Here is a 24,570-nt window from a genome sequence, read left to right as displayed (position 1 = left end):
TGATAGCTACAAAAAAAATATGAAAAACCAACCTTGCACTAGAAGGGTGGCAAAACATTTCTCTTGCCCTGCCTCATTCACAGCCTGACAGGTGTATCTTCCACTGTGGCTGGACTCGCACACAGGGATTCTTAAGGTGGCAATATTGTTCTCAAAGGTCCTCTCAATTTTAGGTTCCTCCATGATCCAGTTTTCATCTTTCTGCCATTGTATGGACAGAGGCAGTGAACCTCTCACAACACATTTAAACTCGGCCACTTTTCCGAGAACTGTGACAACGTTCTCAATTCTTTCAAAAAATGATGGGGGCTCTAACAGGAGATGCAATGTTTAGGAATGTTAAGAGAGATTTAAAAAATCATGAGCATATATAACAAATACTACACAATACAAATTCAAAGCTAACCTTTAATGGTGAGCGTAGTCTGACTTGAACAACTCCCAACTTCATTTGCAACAATGCACTGATATTCTCCAACATCTAAAGCGTCACATTTATGCACATCAAGTGTCTTTATAGAGCCATTCTTCTGCATGATGACATGCTTGAGGCTCGATTTAATTTCTTTTGAATCCTTTTGCCAGGTAACCTCAAAAGGAGCTGTGCCTTTCACCTGACATTCAAAATATGCATTGGAGCCATTCACAACCTCAAGAGGACTTAACAACTTCACAAACGTTGGTGGCTCTGAAAGAAGACAAACGTGGAATAAAAACTAAAGCATTCTGAACATACACCTGTACTTTACAACGCCTGTAAAATACACCACATACTAACCTTTCACTCTTAGCTCCATAATACAGCTCTCACTCCCTGCTTCATTGCGGGCTTCACAATAGTACACTCCACTGTCTTTGATATCGCTGTTTCTCATCTCAAGTCGTGCCACAGAATCAATAAAAGTAATTTTATGCTTGTCACTCTGACTTATTTCATTTCCATCTCTGAACCAGTACATATCTATTTCTGGAGTACCCGTAACCTGGCATTCAAAAACTACTAATTGACCAGGTTTGACCACTGATATTTTTTCAGGTTTGCGGGTAAATTTGGGGGGTTCTGAAAAAATGTAAAACAAAGCAAATACCTTTAGCATTTAACAAAGGGTTAGACAAGGCCAAAATTATGTAAAAAAAATTACTAAATTGAAAACCTTTTACAAAGAGCGTTGCCTGGCAAACATCTGATCCAACATCATTACTTATTTCACAGACATATTCTCCAGAGTCTGAGGGCTTAGCGAAGAAGAGCTCAAGCGAGCTGGAAGAGTCTGTTTTCATAACTGAACAGTCAACCCCTGATGAAACTTCTTTCTTGTTTTTGAACCACTTAATGGTCAGGGGTGGCGTTCCAGACATAAGCACATTAAACTGCACTTTAGATCCGGGTATAACATCCTGTGATTCAGGCCTCTCAATTATTGAAGGAGGTTCTGCATATAAAAGCATACACATTGGTTGTTGTATTTGATCTACACTATAGAAATTTTGTAAAATTGCCAGATAAGAGGTGTCTCTGTGTTAACAACATTTCCGTTCAAAGAATCTATAAAACAAGCTGGATTGTTTTCAACCCATTGCTGAGCGCAAAAAGGGACAAACCCAAAAGTGTTCAATTAAAGTAGAAACTGTCTATATTTGACCCAATCACAGGTTGAAAAAACAGAACAGATTAACTAAACTCAATGGTTGGGTTTGTCTGTTTGACCCAACCATTGGTTGAAAACAACCCAGCATTTTTAAAGTACTCCTAAAATGAGAGAAAAACTTACTATACAAGAATAGTCCATGAACTCAAAACAAACATTAACTCTAAACAAAACACTAAAACAGATTGGTCGATAGGAATGTTGTTGGAACATGATCCACATGGTGAAATCATGTTTCCTGTAGAAATTCTTGTTCTACATAAAAGGACTTTTTAACTCACAACAAACTATCAAATTAAATGATCACTCAAAAAGTATTTGCAAACCTTTAACATTCAGCGTTCCTGAACATTGGGCAGTGCCTGCTTGGTTTTTAGCAATGCAAGTATAACTTCCACTGTCTGCGCTATCAAGACGACTGATTTCCAGAGACGCTGCGTTCTCAAAATAAATGCATTTGTGTTTCTCATCAGTCTGTAACTTCTCATTTTCCTTGAACCAAGTGACAGTTATGGGAAGAGATCCAGAGACCAGACACTCCAGCTGTGTAAATGATCCTTTAATACTTTCTACTGCCTTCAATTTCCTTGTGAAAGAAGGCTTGATTATTTGATCTGTTGCAGTGAAAAGGAAATAAAGGATTTATATGTTAAAATTCTAAAATTTCCTACAAATCAATGAAATAGAAAAGTGGCTTGTTTTTCTTAAGCTTACTAACCTAAAACAGTCACAACAGCCTCACATATGCTGCTTCCAGCATCATTTGAAACCTCAAATGTATATTCTCCAGCATCATTCTTTTCTGAAGACAGGATTTTTAATGTAGAACTTGTATGAGTACTCTGTACTTTGTATTTTTTGCCTGATGTCAACTCCTTTCCATCCTTTAGCCATTTTGCTTTAAGAACTTTGGAACCAGAGTACCTGCACTCTAGGGTTGCAGGATCACCTACTGTGACACTGGTAGACTTCGCTTGCTCTGTGATGTTTGCAGGCTCTGCAGTTTACAGTAAAACATATTAATTAACATATTAATTGTAATTAAACATAATAATTGATAACATATAAATCAAAAAACTAATTTTGAATGTGAAAACAACACACCTTTTACCCCCAGTACTGCTGTACATTTCTGACTACCAGCTTCATTCTGAGCATAGCAAGTATACTTTCCACCATGTTTTAGCTGTACGCTAGAAATGTGTACCACTGCGGTGAGGTTCTCAAAAGATATCTGAACATGCTCAGATTCTTTGATCTCGTGGTCATCTTTCATCCAAGAGACGGTCATAGGCAATGACCCTTTCAGAACACACTGCAAGGGAACGTCTCCGCCAAAAAGCACATTTGTATTATCCATCTTCTGCACAAATGATGGTGGCTCTAATTGAAGAATATAAACGCAACATTTTATTATCTCTAAAGTACCTTCACTAAAAAAAACAATGTAATCCAAAAATATCCTGTTCTTACTAACCGTTCATCGCAACCTGAAAATCACATGACGTCTGCCCTACTTCATTGGCTACAGTGCATTGATATTTGCCAGCATCTCCAGGTTCAAATTTCAGAATCTGAACTTTTGCTACATCATCTGTCAGGCTTATGATGTGCCTCCTATCATTTCGAATCTGCATTGAGTCTTTGAAACAGGATATATCAAAGGGAGCTGAGCCTGACAAAGTTCCTTCCAGCACAACATCTGTGCCTTTAACAATTTCTTTGGATTCAAAGGGTTTCACAAATGCAGGAGGTTCTATAACAGGAAAGGACCAATTAGCTCAAGTTATTCAAACCAATATGAAAAAGCTTTAATATCCTTGCGAAGTAGAATGAACTGAGAACAAACCTTTGACTGTTACCAGGCAACTACATCTATCAATGCCAGCTTCACTTGACGCTTGGCAAATATAATCTCCACTGTCTTCCACAAAGCAATTTTCAATATTTAGAGTAGCAACTGAGTCGATGAAGGTCATTTGGTATTTGTCATTTGAGATGAGTTCAGTCTCATTCTTATACCATCTAATACTGATCTCTGGGCTGCCAGTGACTTTACATTCTAAAGTTGCAAGACTCCCACTTAATACTAGTTTAGTTAAGTCAAGCTTCATCACAAATTTTGGAGGTTCTAAAAAAGAAAACAAAGATTGAAATTCATGAAATAAGATTAAAAATACATTAAAAGAATCATACTTAAAAATGGATAAAACAAATAAACAAGAGCAAGAAATGGCACCTTTCACAAATAAGGTAGCGGTGCATGACACCTTTCCAGCATCATTAGACACCTGGCATGTGTATTCTCCAGAATGAGATGGCTTCACAGAATGTAGCTCCAGTGAATTTGAGTTGGTTTCTTTCTTGATGAAACAAGTTCCTCCAGTTAACATTTCTTTGTCTTCTTTGAACCATTTAATAATAAAAGGTGCTGTCCCAGTGAAAGCAGCTTTCAGGACAACCGTAGATCCTGGTACAACATCTTGGGATTGAGGTTTTAAGGTGAAGACTGGGGGTTCTAAATTTTAAGAGGATGGGAAGAGCTTAGTTTAATAACAAAATGTATTTTTAAATTGACCGGAGAGAAGTGCCATAAACACTTAAATGTATATAATTAATATACAAAGTATAAAACTGAAACCATGAAATATGATCTACGGCTAATTTTCTAACCTTTAACAGAAACTGTTCCACTTGTTTCACTGTGTCCTGCAGGATTAGTTGCACGGCAAGTGAAAACCCCAGCATCTGATGTTTCTAAATCAGCTATTTTCAAGATAGCAGTGTTTTCCTGCTGTTGGATTTTATATTTTGCTCCAGTTGTAATGTCTTTGCCCTCTTTAAACCAAGACATTGTTATGGTTTGGGATCCTGAAACCTTGCATTCCATTTGAATACTTCCCCCAACATTACCATCTACCTTTTTAAGAGTTTTTGTGAAAGTTGGGGGTATGATTTTATCTGATCGAAAGAAGACAGATTATTGTTAAAAAACCTAAATGTAAAACAAAACCAGGCACTCAATAGATTTTCAGGTTAAGGAGAAAGAAGGAAGAGTAAGACTAACCAAGAACATTGATTGAGCAAGAGCATCGCTCCTTTCCAACCCGATTTGAAACTTCAATGGTGTATTCACAGCTATCTCCCCTCTCTGCCGAGAGGACTTTGAGCACTGCTACATTGTCTTTAAAAGAGATTTTGTATTTCCGGCTCCCTGTAACCTCTTTGCCATCTTTAAACCATTTTACTTTGAGATCTGGACTTCCTGCAACTGTGCACTCCAGAGTCGCAGTGTCCCCTGCTGTCACGCTGATGGATGGAGGTTTCTCAACAAACCTAGCTGGCTCTTTGACAGAAAGTACATACATAAATTAACAAATAATACTAATAATGTGCTGAAGTAATTAAAATCTTGAAATCCTCTTATGGTTTTATTCTAACCTTGAACTGATATGTTGGCCTCGCATTTTTGTTTTCCAGCCTCGTTTTCAGCTTGACAAATATATTTTCCACCATGATTTATGGCAACATTTGCTATTGCCAAAATAACAGTGTTGTTTTCAAAAGATGTGGTAGTATTGGGATCATCATTTCTGAGTATCTCAGAGTCCTTGAACCATTGAACTGCAATAGGTGCAGAACCCTTAAGAGATCCCTGGAGTTTTACAGCACTGCCTAAAACTGCAGTTGTGTTCTCAATTTTCTTTACAAAAGATGGTGGGTCTAAATAAAAGAGAGCATATTTAAACTTACCAATATACTGTACATGGAACAAAAACACTAACCTCAACAAAATTTTTGTCTCGACCAGAAGTCTTCAACATGAGGTTCACTAACATTATCTTAACACTTACATTTTGACTACACAAATAGTGATTATTTCACTGGTATGTTGATAAATTAAATATGGCACCACTTGCCTTGCCAATTATAGCCCAAGCTTAAAATGCATTATTTAAATGCAAAGAAATATTCTGCCTCAAAATGTTGAAGACCCCTGTCTTAGACCATTGATATTAATTTGACCAACCTTTCAATTTAGCTACTGCTTTTGTAGTAATTTTACCAACATCATTGGAAATGCTGCACTGGTAATCTCCAACATCTGCACTTTCAAATGATTTTATTTCCAAATATGCAACTGTGTCTTTTGACACAACATTGTACTTCTTATCAGTGGAGACTGGATTTTTACTCTTGAACCAGATTACTTCAAATGGAGCAGTTCCTGTAACTTCACATTCAAGAAGGGCTGTGCACCCTTTGACAACCTCCACCATTTTCAGCTCCTTTTTAAAGGCAGGAGGTTCTAAGAAGAGGCAAAATGATTTAAAATCATTCTGCAATCTACAATAATATAAGAGCAATAAAGAAAGAAGAAAGAACCAAGAGCATTACCTTTTACAGTAACTTGGCTGCTACAGCTTTCACAGCCTGCCTCATTCATGACTTCACAAGTGTAATTTCCACTAACAGACTCTGACAAGTCTGTAATCTCAAGAGTGGCTTGATTGCCTTTGAAAGTAATTTTGTGTTTTTCAGAAGAACTAAGTGGCTTGTCATTCAAAAACCAAGTCACGTGAAGTTCAGGCGATCCTTTAACGGTGCAGGACAGACGTGCTGACATTCCTTTCTTCCATAAGATCTTAGGCTCCAGTTTTTTAACAAAGGCTGGGGGTTCTATAAATTAAATGTAAAGCAAAGTCAAATGTTTTGTTTTAAAGAAAAAGACAAGATAAGTGACAAAGGATAACTGGCAAAGGGAAAAAAGACAAAGAGAAAAAATATATCAAGATGCAATACTTCATGGCAATGACACATCAAATGATGCGTAAGGCTCACCACTTCTGTCAAAGCAATGCAAATACAGTTATATGCTCACACTTACAAAAATTAACACCCAGTAATGCAGATTTTCTTCAAATACTGCATTTAGCAAGGGCATTAATCATTCATTCTTACCTTGCACTGTTACAACAGAAGAGCAACTGCTGCTTCCAGCATCATTTGCAGCAGTACAGGTGTATGCACCTGTGTCTTTCAGTTTGGCCTTTGGAATCTCAAGACTGGCCATTTTTTCCTCAAAAGATAGTTTACAATCCATTGTATTATGGAGTTTTTTGCCATCTCTCATCCAGACGACAGCTACGCCAGTGTCTTCATCTACATGACACTCTAGGCGTAGCGGGTTTCCCACAGCTACAGTGGTTGCCTGAAAACTCTTCACAAAACTGGGTTTGTCTACAACCCTAAGTTCAGTGCAGCAAGTAGCTGTACCAACACTGTTGGAAGCTTTGCAAAGGTATGTTCCCTGATCACTCTGATGTAGATTCAAGATTTCAAGACAAAACTTATTTTTGTCAGAGGATGTTTTGTAGTGATCATCAAGTGAAATGGCAATATTGTCTTTGTGCCAGACAACTGTCATGGGATCGGAACCTGAAATAACACACTGAAATTTCGCTTGCTTGCCCACATATAAAGTCATCGAATCAGGCTTTGATACAAACTCTGGTGGGAATACCTCTATAGAAAGAGTCAAAAACAAAAAATATATATCAATAACTGTGGCAACACAGTACAGTACAAAAAAATCAAAGCATGCCAACTGCAGTCAATTCAGTATGTGACCACACTTCAAGAGGACCATCAGCCAATTCAAAGTAGTTTTCTTACCTGTTACACTTAGTTTAGCAGAGCAGCTGTCAGTTCCATGGCGGTTTGTTGCTTTGCAAGTAAATTCTCCACAGTCCGCCACTGATGTGCTCAGGAGCTCCAGAGATGAAGTGTGAGAATAATTGATAATCCGGTATTTGTCACTATGTCTAATCTCAGAACCAGATTTGAACCACTTGAAGGTCACGCCTGGAGCCTCGTCGATCTCACACTGAAACCTTGCAGAGCTGCCAACACCGGCTTCCAGATTTTGGATTTTCTGCCTGAAAACAGGTGGCACTGAATTGTGCAGACAAATGGAAACAAATTAGTACATTTATTTGACTTGTTTGCAGACAAAACTAATCAAATGAGCATGAAAAACCACAATGATTGGCACTTTTACTCAAAATGTTCTACGGAAACATACAACATTGATCAACTTAAATCAATATTAATATATTAATGCTCAGAAGTGTAGTTTCAATTTCAGAAAGTGCCAATTACTGTGGTCAGTTTGATGGAGTGAAAAAATATTCCACAAGTGACTGTAAAGTGTATGGTGATCTTGCTATGAGGAAGAAAAACAGAATGAAGAGTGAAATTATGACTTGACATCCCAACATGCATGCAAAAAAAGAAGGAATGGGCTGCTTAATGATTGATAAACCACAAAGCAGCATTTCATATGTTCCCAAAGGTAAATGACAAACATGGAAGACTCTGCAAAATGAAGAAGGAACACTGAATGAACATTGGAATGATACTGAAAGATCCAGCGGGTTAAGAAGTGATGTGGAGTCATGCTCACGCTTTGGTGGGGTGAAAATTACTGCAAAACCATTGTGTTGTGAAGAACAAATGAAGATAGAAAACATTAAGAAGGTCTCTTCATTTAAATATAGAGATCCGTTCTATGAAATATAGTGAGAAATTGTGTATTTAATGAAATGCAATTTAGCAATGAATGGCAAGAGTTAGTCACGTGTAGCATTGGGTGGCAAAATAATCCCATAAATCCAACCTCTTGGGACCACTGTGAGGTGGGAGGATGTTGAAGACTTGCCAGCTTCTCCTACAGCCTCACAAGTATATTCTCCTTGATGATCCTTCATAACTTTACTGATTACTAGTGTGTAAGAGTCATGGTCTTTGGAACACTTGAACTCTTTGCCAGATTTAATTGATTTTCCATTAAACAGCCAATTCACTTTCTTTACGTGTCTTATTGTCAATGTAAATTTGGCCTCAGAATGTTCTTCTATTACAATATCTTCCAAATGACTCTCAAAGATGGGGTACTCTTCTCTAACTTCCTCTTTTTCTAGCTTCATAATTGCTTCAGATATATATTCCTCCCTTTCCTCTGTCCGAAGGAAGATAGTAGATTGTTCAGTTGGAGCTGGCCCCAAGACCAATTCAGTTGTCATACTTGCAGCCCCGATATCTCTCTCATGCCTTTTTACTGTCACAGATCTGGTTTCTCGTTGCTCAACATGGATAGACTGTTGGACCTCAATTTTGGTTTCACTTGCCACATGAATTGTTGACTGCTGCCTAACACTTTGCTCATCTGCTGTTACAGACTGGAAAGATGTTTTGGCCTCAGTTTTCAGAGCTGCAGATTGAGACTTTGGTGATGTGAAAGGCTCTACATTTTCTGTTAACCTTACCACCTCCACCACAGATGAAAGTTGTTCTTTTGAAGAAGCCTGACTAACCTGTAATCTTTGGGGCCTGTCAATTTGCATAGTGCCTGGCTGCTCAGAGGTCAGAACCTGCTGTTCCCTATAGACAATGGAGTAGAGAGCAGCTTGAAGTTCACTCTTAAGATCAGCAGTCTGTGGATACTCTCCTTCAAAGGCAATTGTAATTTCAAGTGGGGCACTTGCGCTTGTAACAAGATATGTGAACATGAGATATTTGGGTTCTCTCCTTTCTTTTACCTCAAGAACTTCTACAGATCCTAAACTCTCCACCACATCTGCCAAGATCAAGGGTTGGTCAGATGCCACAGCAGTTGCAAGTGCATCTTTTAACTGATGCTTAATGTCCAAAGTGTGTGGTTTGGGAGCTGGAATAACAAAAGTGAGCTCTTTGGGTAGTGTTTGGCTCTCTCTTGATTCTGATACTATAAAGGCCCCCCTTCTCTGTTTAGTGAAAGTTGCTGTGGTTGTTTCAGATTTTGTAATGTCTTGAGATAACTCACCTTTGATTACATGCTTTTCTTCCATTAATACTGACTGCCTAACAGACTGTCCTTCTTGAATTTGGACTGCAAAATCTTGCTCTGTGGCCTCAAGAACAATACTGCTCTCGGTTGAGATTTCTTTTTCTTCAATATGAATTAATTCAGATGGAATTTTGGGTTCAACTTTAGTTTCAGAAACATATTTCTCAATTGTTGCGATGCTTTCTGTGTGTCCTTCCTCGATATCTTGACTTTCTGACACAGATGGCACATGTATGATATTCCAGCGATCTTCTTTCTGAACTAAGGCACGCTGCTGTTTAACATCACTCACAAATGGAGCTTCCTTCGGTAATTGCACCGTTTCTGAGAATACTTGAAGAATACTTTTGGGTTTAGGTTCTTTTCTGATTTCAGACTGGACACCTGTTACAGACAAATCAAGATCTTTACAATAATCTGCTGTATGCTCCCTTTTCTCCTCTGTACTTGCAACATGTTGGCGGGCTTTTTCCTGTCTCTGCACCGCCACCTGCTGTTTTGGCACCTCCATTGAGATTATACCTTCTTTAGACAATGTATTTTCTAAATGGACTGCCTGAAGATGCAAAGGAGCAGGAGATTCCTTACAGGATTGTATGTTAAGTTCGGTTTCTCTTGCTAATAACTGATATGTTTCTTCACACGTCACAGATTGCCGTTCATCCACTGAGACTGTGTGCTTAAGAATTGGGCTTTTTTGAGCAGTTGCTTTCTCTGGGCTGGGCTTCTCGCTGCTGAATCTACCTTCATTCAGAAGACTATCCTGATCTGTAAAGACCTGCAAATGCAGAACTTGTTTCTGTTCTGTCTGGGACTGCACTGAAATTGCACTGTCTAAACCTGGGATCGAACTTGACTTATCAGCTTGAAGTTGATTTATTTCCTCTGCAACAAGAGCTGATTTTAACACACTATCTTTAACAAGAGATGCAGTCTCCTCAGCAGGCTTGAGCATAGATAACCTCTGTTCCTTTGATAAGGTTTGAGTAGACTCATTAACGGAAAGGATAACTGGTTTTGAAGATTCTCTCTTTATGGATGACTGAAAACTCTTGTCTTGTAATGACAGTTCTTTAGAGTGTCCGTCTGTGAATTGTTGTTTCTCAGTTGAAACTGCACTGTAAAGAATTTTAACTCCCTCTTTCACTTGGTATCCCTTTTCCTGCTGTGTATGTGGTATAATCTGTGAATGTTCTTTAACAATTGGAAGTTTTGTCTCAACTTGGTGACTTGATATTGGATACTTGGGCTCAGGGGCTGGCTTGATCTGTTCTCCTTCGCTGCTTAATAATGGCTCAGCTTTGACAATGGTCAGTGATGTCAAACTCTCAGTTATGGCAGACATCAGCTGTGAGGGATGCTCCTTTGCAATTTCAAGCTCTGTTACCTCTGGACTTTTGATACGATCAAAGTGCTGTTCTGTGAAGCCTTGACTTTCCTGAACTGCTGAGGTCATGGCAGCCATGTGGAGCTGTTTCAACGGAGTTGCTACTACTGGCTCTGGCTGGGATGAAGCAGAAATTATACCTTCATGTACTTCATGTGACTGCAAGACTGCAGCTTGATGAGTTACCTGCTCCTTATGCACAGTTGCAGCAGAAATATCCAAGTCGTGCAGAGTGTCAACTTGCTCACTTTCTATCGTTTGCCTGTCTTCTGTACCAATGGTGTAAATTACCTGCTGCTCTCCCTGTAGACTTGCACCTGCCTGCCCGGGAAGGCTAACACTGTACAAGCGGGATTCAGTGGCTTGCTCAGTCATGGACACCTTATAACGTTTCTGCTCCTGAACTAACTGCTGTTGATGAAATACAGATACTTTTTTGTGGAATACAATCAACTCAGCACTGCAGCTGGCCTCCCCGAAGGTATTGGCAGCTTTGCATGTGTAAAGACCACTGTCTTTCTGCTGGATGTCACTCATGACAAGGAAGCCAGAGCCATCTGGGTTACTAACAACTGTGCAGTTCTGGCTTGACTTTATTTGATAATTACCCTTAAACCACTGAACACCAGGAACTGGAGCTCCAGAAACGTTATACTGAAATTTCACCTCACTGCCCTCTACACATTGCACAGGCTGAATTTGTGTGGTAAAGAGTGGTGGTTCTCCTGGTATTTTAAACATTTGTTCCACCCATTTTTCTGCTTCTGATAAATGACTTAATTGTATCTTTAACAATGTCTTGCAGGTTGTTTGGCCAAATCTATTACTGGCAGTACAGGAATATTCACCCTCATACTCTTTCTTGACTTCAGTTATTATTAAAGTGTACTCACTTCTTTCTTCAACAAACTTATACACCGACGAAGAAGTAATAGCCCTACCATTGTGGAACCACTGAACCTTTGGCTTTGGAAAACCAGACACTGTGACAGTAAACCTAACGGAGTCTCCAACAGTAACTTCAGCAGGCATAAGCTTGGATTGAAACACAGGTTTTTCCTTTTTTCTCTCTAACGAACTAGAAAAACGTTTTTGCTCTGGCTTGAGTTCAAGTGTTTTAGATTTTTCAGGTAATTGCAGTGATGTGCTGTAGGTTTCATCCTCTTCTTCGGTCTTCACAGTCAAACTAGAAAATTCTGTATGAAAATAATGGGATTAAAGAATCAACAAAATATTCTAAAAAATCAAGGATGATGATCGAGGTCAAACAGCATTAGTCAAGAAGCGGACATAAAAATGCCCTTAAGAGAATAAAAAAATAGAATGCAGTATACCAGTAAACTTTTTCATCATCATTTTATTTACTTTTTCATGTACATATAATTACAAAAAAAGGCATAAAAGCACCTTTGCATTTAAAATAAAATTATGGCACACACAGTATTGACTATTTGAACTACATTTGTTTAAATTAAATAAACTACTTTTGATAAATAAAAATAAAAATGAGGAATCATATGCAAGCTGTAACTATTATAACCATCTAAGAGTTATTTGGCAAGTTTAACTACTACTATTTTTCATATTTTTATTTACACCTAGTTAAATATTAAGTTTACCCGTGATCTTTAAAAAATCTATACAACATAACGGGTACAATTAAATTAAACTCTATGATGTTATTCTAATACTGCAAATTATCATTTTATCATCATGCACATAACGATACAGAAAATAATCCGATTATGCAAAGAAAATGTAATATTTTCTCACCTAATCTGAAAACTCTTAGCATTTTAATTAATTGACCTTTATTGAAACTTTTATTAATTGATCAGAAAAACATTAAGGATGAAGAAAAACACAAATACAGGAAAATAATGCTCTCATGCAGTTTTAACTTAAACAAAAGAAAAACATCTGTCTACCATTTATATTCCAATAAAAATCAACTACACTGGCCATGCATTTTAAGAATACGCAATTTAAATGACCAAATCTACACTTAGGATTCATTGGCAGACATAATCAAATTGTTTTATTGTTTTAAGCCAAGACTATGGATTAAATGTTGCATTTAATTGAATTTTAATTTCTATTAAAGAGAACAAATAATGAAAAACTTTCTGTCAAAGGCTGCAGCATAAAGGTGTAAAGCAGTAACTAAGAACAATTTCAGGACTCAGATATCAATAATTTAAGAATACATACCACTGAAAAAGTATTTTTTTAATTATTTTTTTATATTGCAGGTTAAGATAAGGTTTTTATACATAATTCCACAATACTTTACAACAGTAAAACAATTAAAAATGTAATCTATCAGATGTAAACAAAACAAAGTAGTCTGAAATTCATGAACCACCCAGACTGAAATTAAAACACCTTTAACAACGAAGTGGTTTCAATGTACCCAGCTTTGTTTTGGATTACACATTTGAATTCACCAGCATCACTATGAGTTACGTTTGTTATAAGGAGATTGAAATGCCCCGATGCTTTTTCCTGGATAATATACCTAGAATTTTTCACCGGAGCACCATCCTTGTACCATTCTGCTGTAGGGTTTGGTTTTCCACTCACTAAGCATTGAAGCATAACAGGTGTACCTACAGCTGTAGTGACATTTTGCAGTGTGATTATACATTTAGGGGGTATTTCAGTTACATGAAATTGAAAACTACAAGTGTTTGATGATTTACCATCAAATTCTATTTTGTCGTCTTTTGAGGGTTCAGCAAAGACATCGAAGTTGATACTAACATATTTATCCCCTTGCTCACTTGTTTCATTATCCGTAACAGCAACCAGTCTTAATGCTTTCTGAGACTCATCGGCTTCCTGTGGAAACTCAAATTCAAGCTCTATCTCTGATGATGGTTCACCATCAAATGATGAATTCCCCACAACCAAGTCAAACTTCTGGGGCTGAACTTTTGCGCTACCAAGAGACACAGCAGTTAATTCCCTTCCCCTTGTCTTGCCTGAGAACAACTGTGGGTTTATAACCATAAGTGATGCTCTACAAAGTGTTTCACCAACAACATTAATAGCTCTGCAAGTATAGATGCCGCTGTCATGTGTGTTGGCTTTGAGAATTTTCAAAAAGTGATTGTCACCATCTGAGGAATAGATGTACTTTTTCCTATCCATGGGAATCTTCATATTGCCTTTATACCATGACACTACTGGAGACGGAATACCCATTAAAGAGCATTCAAACATTACATTTGTGTTTTCTGGAGTTTCAATGTCATAAATAGGGTTTATAAAACGTGGTGGCATTTCTGTAACTTCAAAGGCTATTTGTAAACCCTCACTTTCCTGAGTAATAAAATCCACAGCACCTTCTTCAAAGATGCTTGGCAGAACGTCAAGAGATATGATCATGCTTTTGTTGTCAGCTGTATACTCAGGAATAGTGACAATCTTGACCTGTTTTTCAAACTCTTTCACTTCATTTTCATCTAACTCAACTTCTAACAAGATTTCCTGAGGAGATGGAGACCTTGAAGGATCTTCACCCTCTTCAACATCAAACTCAATGACATGTTGATGGGTTACAGAAGGAGGGGGTAGCATCTGCCTTGCTTCCTGGGATATAACAATAACTAAAGCAACACTTTTTGCCTCACCAACATAATTCAGAGCCTCACAAATATATTCCCCTTGGTCAGCTTTTGTGATATTCCGTATTTCCAAGGCAATGTTATCACCATCTCTTGCAATGCTAGTCCTCTTATCAGCCTTTAGCTCAGTTTTGTTTCTAAACCATTTCACCTCTGGAGTGGGTAGTCCAAATACTTCAGCAAAAAACTGTAAAGATTCACCTTCATAAACTCTTCTTTTTGTAAGGGGCTTAAGGAAAGCTGGAGGGATTCCCTGAACTTTTTCCTGAAGTGTTCCTAAACCTAGTAAACCACGCCCATCTGAAGGTATCATGCCCTCATCTATGGTAAAAACTGGGGGAGTAGTTTCTATACCCTCATCCCCTGGAGAGTTGAGGAACGTAGCCGGAGAATTAAAAAAATCACTTGAGCTAGTTGGGGGTCTCTTATGTTCTACAGGGGAAAATGGATACTCATGAGGTGTCAAGACAGCCCCTGGAGTCTCTGAGGGGGTATGGAAACATTCAGGTGATCTTTGAATCTGAGATATTTCTGTCGATGAAGCTGGAGTGTAAAAACGTTCGATTTCAGTCATCTCCTCACTAAACGTGCTCCCTACTTCTATGGACATTTCTGACTCTGGTGACAAGGGTCTTCCCCAATCAGATGGTTGGTTATAGTAGTCATAAACAGCACTGAAAGTTACTTCTTCTTCCTCAAGTTTAGAAACACCAACAGTACCTTGCCTGGCAGGTTTTTTCTGTTCCTGCTGAAGCTGTGTCTTCTCTGACAAAGAATAATCGGTTAAGTCAGACTGTAATTTTCTGTCAGCTTCAATTCTGGATTTTAAACTAACCTGTGTTGTCATACTTGAGGCTTTCATTGTATCACTCTTCATATCAGTTGAACTAACATTATCTTGTGGCATGTCCACAGGTTGCATTTCTGCTGTTCGAGTGGTAACATTACTTATTTTTAAAGGCTCTGTTATATCAGGTAAGTGTGCAATTTCTTGAGCAGATATACCAATGCCACTCTCAGCAAAGTCATGACTTTGCCTAACATATGCCTCTTCTTCTGTAATTCTTTGCTCAACTGTGCTGTCTGAGAGTCTTTTACTCATTTTCTCTGGCAATCTTGCCTGGGGTCTAATCAATGTAGGTGAATGCTGGACTTCAGTGACATTTGCCAAAGATACAAAATGGTGCGAGTCCACAAAATGCATTCTTTCCTCTGGTTTTTCTTGGGAGGTGTGTTGTGTGCTATCCAGAACCATCTCTGTATCATCTGAGGGACGTTCTAAAAAGAAGGTCTTTGCTGCAGTCACGGTAGGACCTGCTTTGAACTCTTTCATGTTGTCCTGGCTAGGGTAAAGTGACGTTGCTTGCTCCAATTCATATTGCTCAGATTCGAGATCTATCTCAGGAATATCTTCAACAGGGAAATATGACACATCCCTTGACATTGCCATCATCTCATCAGGCTCATCTCTGAAACTTGTTGGCATTTCAAATGCTTGTTTTAACTTAGATACTTTAACATCTGCTCCAGATGACTGCAAACCACACCCTGTTATTATTGGCATGTCCGATGCTGGTTTCTTAGTGCACCTGAGTTTGGGATCATCCTCCCGCAGATAATGAGGTTCGTTGGTTTTGCTATTATCCTGAAATTCATCAGAAAATCTACTATAATCATGAGTCCCCTCACTTTTAGGAGCACTTCTAACATCTTTTAATGGTGTGGAAGAACTTACTAAACTCTTTGTTCTCACTATAGCATTTTCTGAAGATGAATCAAGGGATCTTGTTTGGTTATTCACTTCTGACATGACAAAGGACGAAAACCCAGAGTCCAGAACAGTGGAACCAAAAGACACATCAGCTATACTTTCAACCTGTCCAAGAGTGTTAGAAGCAACACATCTATATATTCCAGCATCAAGGTATGTAAAATTATCAATGTAAAGTCTGCATCTCCCATCTTGTACCTCAAATCTATATTTGTTGGTATTCAGATCAAGGGAAATGCCATCACGGGACCATGTGGCTTCAGGTGTTGGTTCACCAACTATGATGCACTCAAGCATAGTAGTCTGGCCCTCTGAAGCACTAATGTTCTCTACCTCTCTAACAACCTGAGGAGCTTCACCAACAACATCAAAAGAAAATGTAAACTTATGCTTCACTGTTTGAGAGGTGCCATCATCAACGGGAGATTCTGAAGTTTTTTCAGTGGGCTCACAGGTGTCTTTAGCCTCATCAATCATTTCTAGCACTGGTGTTGGAGCTGTTATTCTGATTTCAACTGGTGAGGAGTGAACAGAGGAGTCTGAAGTTTGTGGTATGCGGATGACTGCCTGAGGTACCTGCAATGTGTGTTTGTTGTCCAGATCAGTAGTCATTAACGCCGTAAGTTCTTCCTCTATAATTTCTTCCTCAGGGAATACTGACTCGTCTTTCACTTTAAATACTTGAGGAGGCTCAACCTGGGTCATTGGCTGATCATCATCTGTTACTTTAAACACGCAACATGTACTTGCTTTTCCATGTTTGTTTGCAATATTACAAGTAAACACACCTTGATGGTCAATGGTTGGATAATAAATAGTCAGGGTTGATGAAGTTGCTTTGATGCGAACATCAAAATCTGGGTCTTGCATTACAGGTTGTCCATCTTTAAACCATGAAACAGATTGTGGAGAATCTCCCTGAAATTGACAACTTATTTCAGTCATTTCACCTCTCTTTACCTTAAGCTCTGACATTAATGTTGTTACAAAGACTGGTGCTCCTGGTTTTAATACTCCTGAAGGCATATTCTCTGCTATAGGAGCAGCCCCTGGAATATCCTGATTTAACATTATTTTTTGGTGATCTATTGAAGCAGTTTCCTGTCTAGACAACGTCACATCTTTGTTATAACCGTGATCCGGCTGAACTGTATCTTCATGGCCCAAATATGTCCTTTCAAAACCTTCAGTGATATCTGTAGTGATTTTATAATCTACAAATCCTTCGTAAATTCTATACGACTCTATTGGTGTTGGCGAAGCTGTGGACATCAATGTGTTTTCTGGGGTCATTTCAGAAGACTGTGGATTCTCTGCTAAGGCCCAATTAGATTCTAATTCAACACTTTCTTCTTGTTCAATCGGAACGTCTTGTTGCCATTTTTTAATACGCTTTGCTAGAGCCTCCTCCTCACTGACAAAATAGTCACTTTGGGTCCTTAGCTTCTCACTGTCAGCCTCAAATACGCTATCAGTTTTCCTAGGTGATTCTGTCACATACGACTGAGAAGAAATATCACTGAAAAACCTTTCCTTTGCTGTTTTATGCGGTGGCAACCTGTCCATCTCTTCCAATTCAACATATTTGAATGCTGTGCTTTCTAAAGCACTCTCTAAAACATCAACCCGTTGTTCAACAGTCTTTTCTTGCTCAGTCAAAACATCTTGTTGCCATTTTATTATACGATGGGCTAATGCCTCTTGTTCACTGACATAGGGTTCGCTATCATCTTTTAACTCATTTATTCTCTCTCTTGATAAATGCAACACACCCTCTAAGGAACGTTCATGTGAACGTCTTTCTCTAAATGGGGATCTTGTAGTCTTTGTCAATGGTGAATCCCTCTGAGATTTTGAAGTTACTGCCTCTTCCTTGTGTACTTTACCAACAGATTCATGAGGATAAGAAACTTTTTCCTCAGACCACTGAGGCACAACAGCCTCTGCCTGATCAATTTTCCTTCTTTGAATGCGTTGAGGTAAGAATTGATCTTCACTTCCTAAGCACTCACTCACCTGGTTTGTCTCAAGGATGTTTTCCACTGGTATAGCTGTCTGCTCTAATTCCATTACAGGACCTATTTTACTTTCATGATGCAGACCATCGTCTTTTTTCACTGACATTACTGCCTTGGCTCTTGAAGACTCTTTATTTTGTAGCTCTGTATGTGATGGACTGATCTCCTGTTTGCTGCTTACTTGCTTGGAAGCTTCTCCTGCCTCCAACCATTCTAATACAAAAGGTTCCTTTGCCTTGACCTGGGCCTTTTCATCCCACTGCACATCCTGCTGCCATTTTCGAATGCGCTGAGCTAAGAACTCATCTGAACTCTCCAAGCACTCACTTTCCAAGTTTTTCTCATGGATGTTCTCAACTGACATAGCCCTCTGTTCTAATTTCTGTACAGGAACCATTTTACTTTCATGTTGCAGACCATCATCACCAAGAATTTTTTCTTTAATTGAATTCACCGCCTTTGCTCTGGGGGACTCTTTGTTTTCTGGCACCTCGTGTGATGGGCATATCTGCTGTGTACTCATCGAGGGTTTAGAAGCTTCTCCTGATTCTAACCACTGCAGAACAAATGGTTCTTTTGCCTTTATCTGAGCCTCTTCATCCCACTGGCTTAGACTACTGGAACGATCATCCTTGTGTGCTAAAATATTGTATTCCATCTCCTTTTCTGACTCTTTTTTGGATATGATCCTTCGATCTATCTGTGTGTCATCAGATACATGAATCGCACTCTCTTTTCTTAATGCTTCTTGCAGAGGAAGTTCTCCCTTCATCATTTGCAGTGCCCTAGATCTTGACTGTGGTTCAAAAGAGTGTCTACTTCTTCGCACTGCTGATTGGGAGCCAAGTCCCGTTATTCTCTCCAGTCTACTTTGAAATTCTGCTGAGCTTCTGGAACCTTCTTGCTCACCAGGGCGAGCAACATGCTGAACTTCTGGCAAAGTGGATGACCTTAGTTTGAGTCTCTCAACATTATCTGTGTAGCAAGGCTCACTTGTAACCGATTCCAACTCAAACTCAGATGAGGACATTGTAGATATAGACAGTCTCTTTTTCTTTTTGACAGCCTTTTGCAAGAGACCAAGTTTTGCTTTAACCTCTCCATGAAGGCTGTCTGTGTCACTAAATCTATCACTGTACCGATCACTACACCTGTCACTAAATTTATCACTGAACCTGTCACTGTGTCGATCGCGACCTGTAAATCTGTCACAGTATATATCGCTGTATCGATCACTAAACCTTTCATACCTCTCATACATGAGAGGCGGAGAACGTGCACGTTCAGATGCTGTTTCCAACTTGTCTTTATCTGGGGTTCTTGAAGGGGATGCGGATCTAAAATACATTGTACGAAACAAAGTGTTTTTTGATCTATAATGACCTTTGGATTGCCCTTTACTTGTTTTATCAAACGGAGAGCCAACACATCTTAGCTCTACTCTAAATTTTCTCTCCTTTGTTGAATCAGCTAATGAATCTGAACTTGAATAGGCTTTGTTTGAATGTCTAGAATGACTCAAATAACTGACATCTTGCTCTTCTCTCAATGACACAAGGAGTGACGCATTGGAATCAGCAGATCCTTCTGTGTTAATTGCCATGACTTTGTAACTGCCCGCGTCTTTTTCCTGAATATCTTCGATTGTTAAACTGGTGAAGTGCATATGCATTTTACTCACTGTATGTATTTTACGACGGTGTTCCTTTTGTATTTGTCGGTTATTATGAAACCACAGTATTGTTGGAGATGGCATTGCTACTAGTTTACACCTAAAAGCTGCAGTCTCACCCTCTAAAACAGACAGAAATTTGAGCTTTTTGGTGAAGGATGGCTTGATGTTCTCACTGGGGGCTACAAGACCAAGATCAAAATTTTCTTCTGGGTCTGAAAAAGCACCGTATTGGAGTCCTCCTTTTTCCATGTATTCAGTTCCTTCACTATAAAATAACTCTGGAAAAGAAGGGAGACACATTTCAATAAAATTCCCAGTGTGCTAAGGAAACTTAAATATATTTTTTTAAAGAATATTAATAGAAATATTAAAGCATGCATCAAGTCACAAAGCCATAAAAAAACAAATTCACTCACCATATTTGTTCGAATAAACGCAAGACTTGACTCTTTATTAAAGATTCTGACACGAAAATCGCTTGATGTTTTGTTCCTTCTTCTGTGGACAGTTCTTCAAAGAGTAAATTTCTTTTCAAAGCATTAATATGTATCCAAATAATGCTGATTTGGTTCGAATAAGAAGCTTTTTAATTTAACTTCATGTATATCCTAAAATATTCCTTACCTGACTTGCAGAATGATGAATAAACGCCCTTTCTAATCCTTAGAATGACAAAATTCTTTCATACGTAAAAAGAGAAACATCACTCTCTATTGCTTGAAAAAAGAGTGTGGTCATTAAAACAGCCCTATATTTCATATTTATAAGGCGTTTATTCGAACTAATATAGTTTACAGATATAACCATGTTATTTAAAAAAGCAAACAACATTAATCACATACCGCTATCTGCAAGCCAGTCTAAGAAATATTTGCAGGAAGGTGTGTTCCAGATTCAAGAAACATAGGAAGCAATTAAAAGATGTGGCTACTTCCATATCTTTTAAAATGTGATTTCCTGTGGTCTGGAACTTTAAAAGGATAATCATCCTGCACCTTTTTTTAGAAACAATCAAAGATACCATATCCTTCATGCTTTTAAAGTGGAAAAGATAAATGCAAAACCCCACTTTGCAAAAGTGCTTCACAGCAAGCATTATCAACCAAATTGCTTGCTATCCAATAACACTAGACTTCATCCATACAGTACGCATATCCAACAAAATATGAAAGTTGTTCCCATTTAAAAGGATTCACTTGCAAGCAGTGTTTGTACAAACAGTCACCTCCTCAATATGCTTGAGAAATGTTATATGTAATAGTTTGATAGAGAGACATTATCTAGAAAGAGATACTGTAAATCGATCCTACCTTTAACCTCTTCCTCAATTTTTGCTTCAATCTCCTCTCGTATTTTTGCAACTGTAACAAAGAGCAATGAGTAGAACATGAATAATTGTTCCAGCTAAATTAAGCTGTTCGGTCTCAATAGCAACATTTGATCATTTAAGGATAATACATAACTGTACCAATCATACAATAGAAAAGTTCAGTTTGTTGGCATGTAACACAAATGTAAAAATGTTAAAAAGAAGTGAAGGTGGAAGTTGGAAAGAGCATGCATTTGCCAGCCTGACATCAACAGGGTACTTTATAATAAAACTCCAGCACCATTGCCAACCTGCACTTTTTTCTGGTACATATTGTACATTGAACCAACTACATGGAGACTCTTTAATCATCTTAGAACTACGAAATCAGTAACAAGAATTTGCTTTTTAAAAAGAAAACATCATATACATGCAGCACAGATTTTAAAGATAATTTATGCAAGATCTCAATACAAAAGAAGATGTTAGGACAATACTTGGAAACTTTTGTAAATGAAATAAAGGGAGGAAGTGGTTTTCAAAGACAACGCACAAGACCAACAATGGTGACGAATGACAGAAGAGAACTGAAATTCTACAGGGTGAATCACACTCTTAAAGCTTTCCTAAGGTGAAGTTAGTGGAGGTGCTCAGAAAACTCACTGATAGGTGCTTATTCACTGAGAGACTTAGAAAGACAATGATGTGAATCATTAAACATACTCGTGGTCTGTTAATCGAAAACCATCAGCTACTTTGAGCTCAGTTACCTTCTTTGGTTACAGCAAGACTGGCTGAGCAAGCTGCCTCTCCTGCGATATTGACTGCTTTGCAAGTGTACTGTCCAGCATGCTCAGAGAAAGCATCGACTATGATTAGCGTAGCAGTGTTTGTCATCTCATCAAAATGAAAGACAACATTTTTGGAAGGCTTTATAGGCTGTTGGTCATGGAACCAACTGATCTCTGGTTTTGCCATGCCAGACACACGAGCATGAAATCTGGCCACTTCTCCGTGAGCCACCTCGCAGCTCACGATAGGTTGAACAAAAGCGGGTCTTTGGCCAGTAGGGTCCTTCTGAACAGATTTAATGCTTGTGAAGAGACTGGACGACGCTTGTGACTGTGATTCAGATGCATAGTCTGCAATTGTTAGTCCTGAAAAGAAGTATTGATTTTCCCTTAACTACTCTGTGAAGTGCACACACAAGAGGTTTGCTTCCGTGTACCAAATTTGTTTTCATTTTCTTTCGGCTGACACAATTGTTTTATATTAAAAGCCAACAATCAATCAATTGCAAAGTAATATTATTGTTACTGAATCCACTATCACTTGTGTGTTTATAAGAAAGCTGAACTCACCATCCACTTTCAGTACAGCTGAGCATGAGACCATTCCCGCAGAGTTACGAGCAACACACGTGTACTCGCCCTCATCCTCAGTATGAACTCTGGCAATCTCCAACTGACAGTTTTCATCGAACTGAGAGACTCTGAATATGTCAGACTGCTTGATTTCCTTGTCTTTGCAATACCAAGCAATTGTCAGATCTAAACATGAGTAAATAAGAGCAACAAGCAAAACATTGATTAAGGAGTTAATTGACACTTAGTTAATTGTACATCCCAGCACATGATTACTACATTACCTTCTCCTGAGACTCGACACTGGAACCTGGCAGATTGTCCTTCGTTGGCAGAAGTGTTGTGTATTGGTGATATCACCACAGGTGGCGACAGGGGTGCTCCGGTGTCAGGAGAAACCACTTCAGGAACTAAAACCAGAATAATTCATTTTACAACAGGACACCAGGTGTATGTTATTGATGCACCTTTCCTTAATCTGAATTTAATATTTGTCTGTTTGACTTTACCTTCCACATCAAGTGTAGCAGAGCTTGTGGCTACTCCATAGTCATTCTTAGCTTCACAGTTGTACTGCGCTGCGTCTTCTGGGAAGGCCTCAATGAGGAGCAATGTGTGTTCATTGGCCTCCCTCAGGAACTTGCACTTGAACCCAGAGGACAGGGCCTGAGAGTTCTTGTACCAGGATACCTGAGGCTGAGGGATTCCTGTCACCTCCACAGAGAAACGTGCAGGTTTTCCGGCCTCGACAGACAGAGGCTGCATGTGCCTGATGATCTGAGGAGGCTCAGGGACTGAAACAATGCAATAATGTTGGGTAAGAATAAACAACAGATAACATCACTTTAACAGATTACTAATATTAATTTAGGTGAGAGATTACAATATTATGACATAGTGTTGTCAAAAGTCACAGTACTTCGGGTCCAAGTCGGTACCTAAAAATAAAAAAGTTGTCGGTACCTAATTTTCATAAGACCCGGTACCACCGCCGTCCCGGGTCAACCGGGTACTGATGCTCTGCCTGACAGGTTGTCAGTTGGAAACTTTTTATAGACGCAATAAGACATGATGAGTGGATAAGCGCTGCTCCGATCCACAAGAGACGCGCACAGAAATACTTCAGATTAAAGTCATATCACGAAGAAAACGAACAGAGTTTTGTGGTGAAAGGAGAAAGCATCCGGATTTAAGTTAATAAATTCAAGCGGTAAATTTCAAATTCTGTTCGCATTTGCATTATGAATGTTGTAGCATATGTTAAGTTAAAGGTTACATTAAAATAAACGTCCCTGTTTGCGTGTTAATTTGTTAGCGCCAATGCTAATCCAGTCAAGTGTCCTTATTAACCATTTAATGCTTCTATAACTGTAATGGGGTAAAATTAATGGGAGGACATGATGGGGTTTACAGTACCCATTTTATAAAGGCCTATCCAAAATCTATTGATATAAATTGGGATAGATTAACTCTGAGAGCTGATCTGGCTTTTTAAACCTAATAAAGAAAAATCTATCTGTTGCATTTATTATTTTAATATACAGTTACCTTAATGTAAGTAATCTTGTGTAAATGCAGTATAAAAACTGAGTTTTTTTTTAATATTGCATATGCATGTTTGTTCAGTCAGTTGACTTACTGAAGTTTATTCTATTTGTCTTATACAGCAGCAGACTGAGGAGGATGTTCATCAGCATGAAAGACCCCAGTGAGCACACAACAGTTTCAGCAACAATTAACTTATACTTCATGTATACAGAATGGCATTGCTTTCTATACATTTATATCAACAATGAGCTTTATTAATAAAATTGTGTTTCAATTAGCATGTACTGGTGTTTTGCTTTGGTACCGAATTTGGTACCGAGAACCGTGGAATT

At 38.5% G+C, this 24,570-nt stretch overlaps 1 protein-coding gene across 1 annotated transcript in view; it reads right to left on the bottom strand.

The window, feature by feature from the left end:
• The window catches only part of ttn.2 (titin, tandem duplicate 2), a 159,458-nt gene that overhangs the window by 113,677 nt on the left and 21,211 nt on the right, over positions 1 to 24,570 (bottom strand). Inside the window, exons 36-57 of the mRNA XM_057335761.1 lie at positions 23,200 to 23,484; positions 22,975 to 23,100; positions 22,688 to 22,876; positions 21,328 to 21,378; positions 8,329 to 12,120; positions 7,326 to 7,604; positions 6,612 to 7,175; positions 6,048 to 6,329; positions 5,680 to 5,958; positions 5,091 to 5,372; positions 4,717 to 4,995; positions 4,323 to 4,610; positions 3,889 to 4,167; positions 3,499 to 3,780; positions 3,127 to 3,405; positions 2,754 to 3,032; positions 2,368 to 2,646; positions 1,976 to 2,263; positions 1,155 to 1,433; positions 779 to 1,060; positions 407 to 688; positions 33 to 311 (exon numbers count right to left, since the gene is read on the bottom strand). Of these exons, the coding sequence (XP_057191744.1) occupies positions 33 to 311; positions 407 to 688; positions 779 to 1,060; positions 1,155 to 1,433; positions 1,976 to 2,263; positions 2,368 to 2,646; positions 2,754 to 3,032; positions 3,127 to 3,405; positions 3,499 to 3,780; positions 3,889 to 4,167; positions 4,323 to 4,610; positions 4,717 to 4,995; positions 5,091 to 5,372; positions 5,680 to 5,958; positions 6,048 to 6,329; positions 6,612 to 7,175; positions 7,326 to 7,604; positions 8,329 to 12,120; positions 21,328 to 21,378; positions 22,688 to 22,876; positions 22,975 to 23,100; positions 23,200 to 23,484 (9,504 nt within the window). The remainder of the gene's footprint in view (positions 1 to 32; positions 312 to 406; positions 689 to 778; positions 1,061 to 1,154; positions 1,434 to 1,975; positions 2,264 to 2,367; positions 2,647 to 2,753; positions 3,033 to 3,126; positions 3,406 to 3,498; positions 3,781 to 3,888; positions 4,168 to 4,322; positions 4,611 to 4,716; positions 4,996 to 5,090; positions 5,373 to 5,679; positions 5,959 to 6,047; positions 6,330 to 6,611; positions 7,176 to 7,325; positions 7,605 to 8,328; positions 12,121 to 21,327; positions 21,379 to 22,687; positions 22,877 to 22,974; positions 23,101 to 23,199; positions 23,485 to 24,570) is intronic.

The sequence above is a fragment of the Triplophysa rosa genome, linkage group LG6 (assembly GCF_024868665.1).
Source record: "Triplophysa rosa linkage group LG6, Trosa_1v2, whole genome shotgun sequence".
Classification (NCBI taxonomy): Eukaryota; Metazoa; Chordata; class Actinopteri; order Cypriniformes; family Nemacheilidae; genus Triplophysa; species Triplophysa rosa.
Note: the sequence above shows the minus strand (reverse complement) of the source record. Positions and strands in the feature narration are given on the sequence as shown.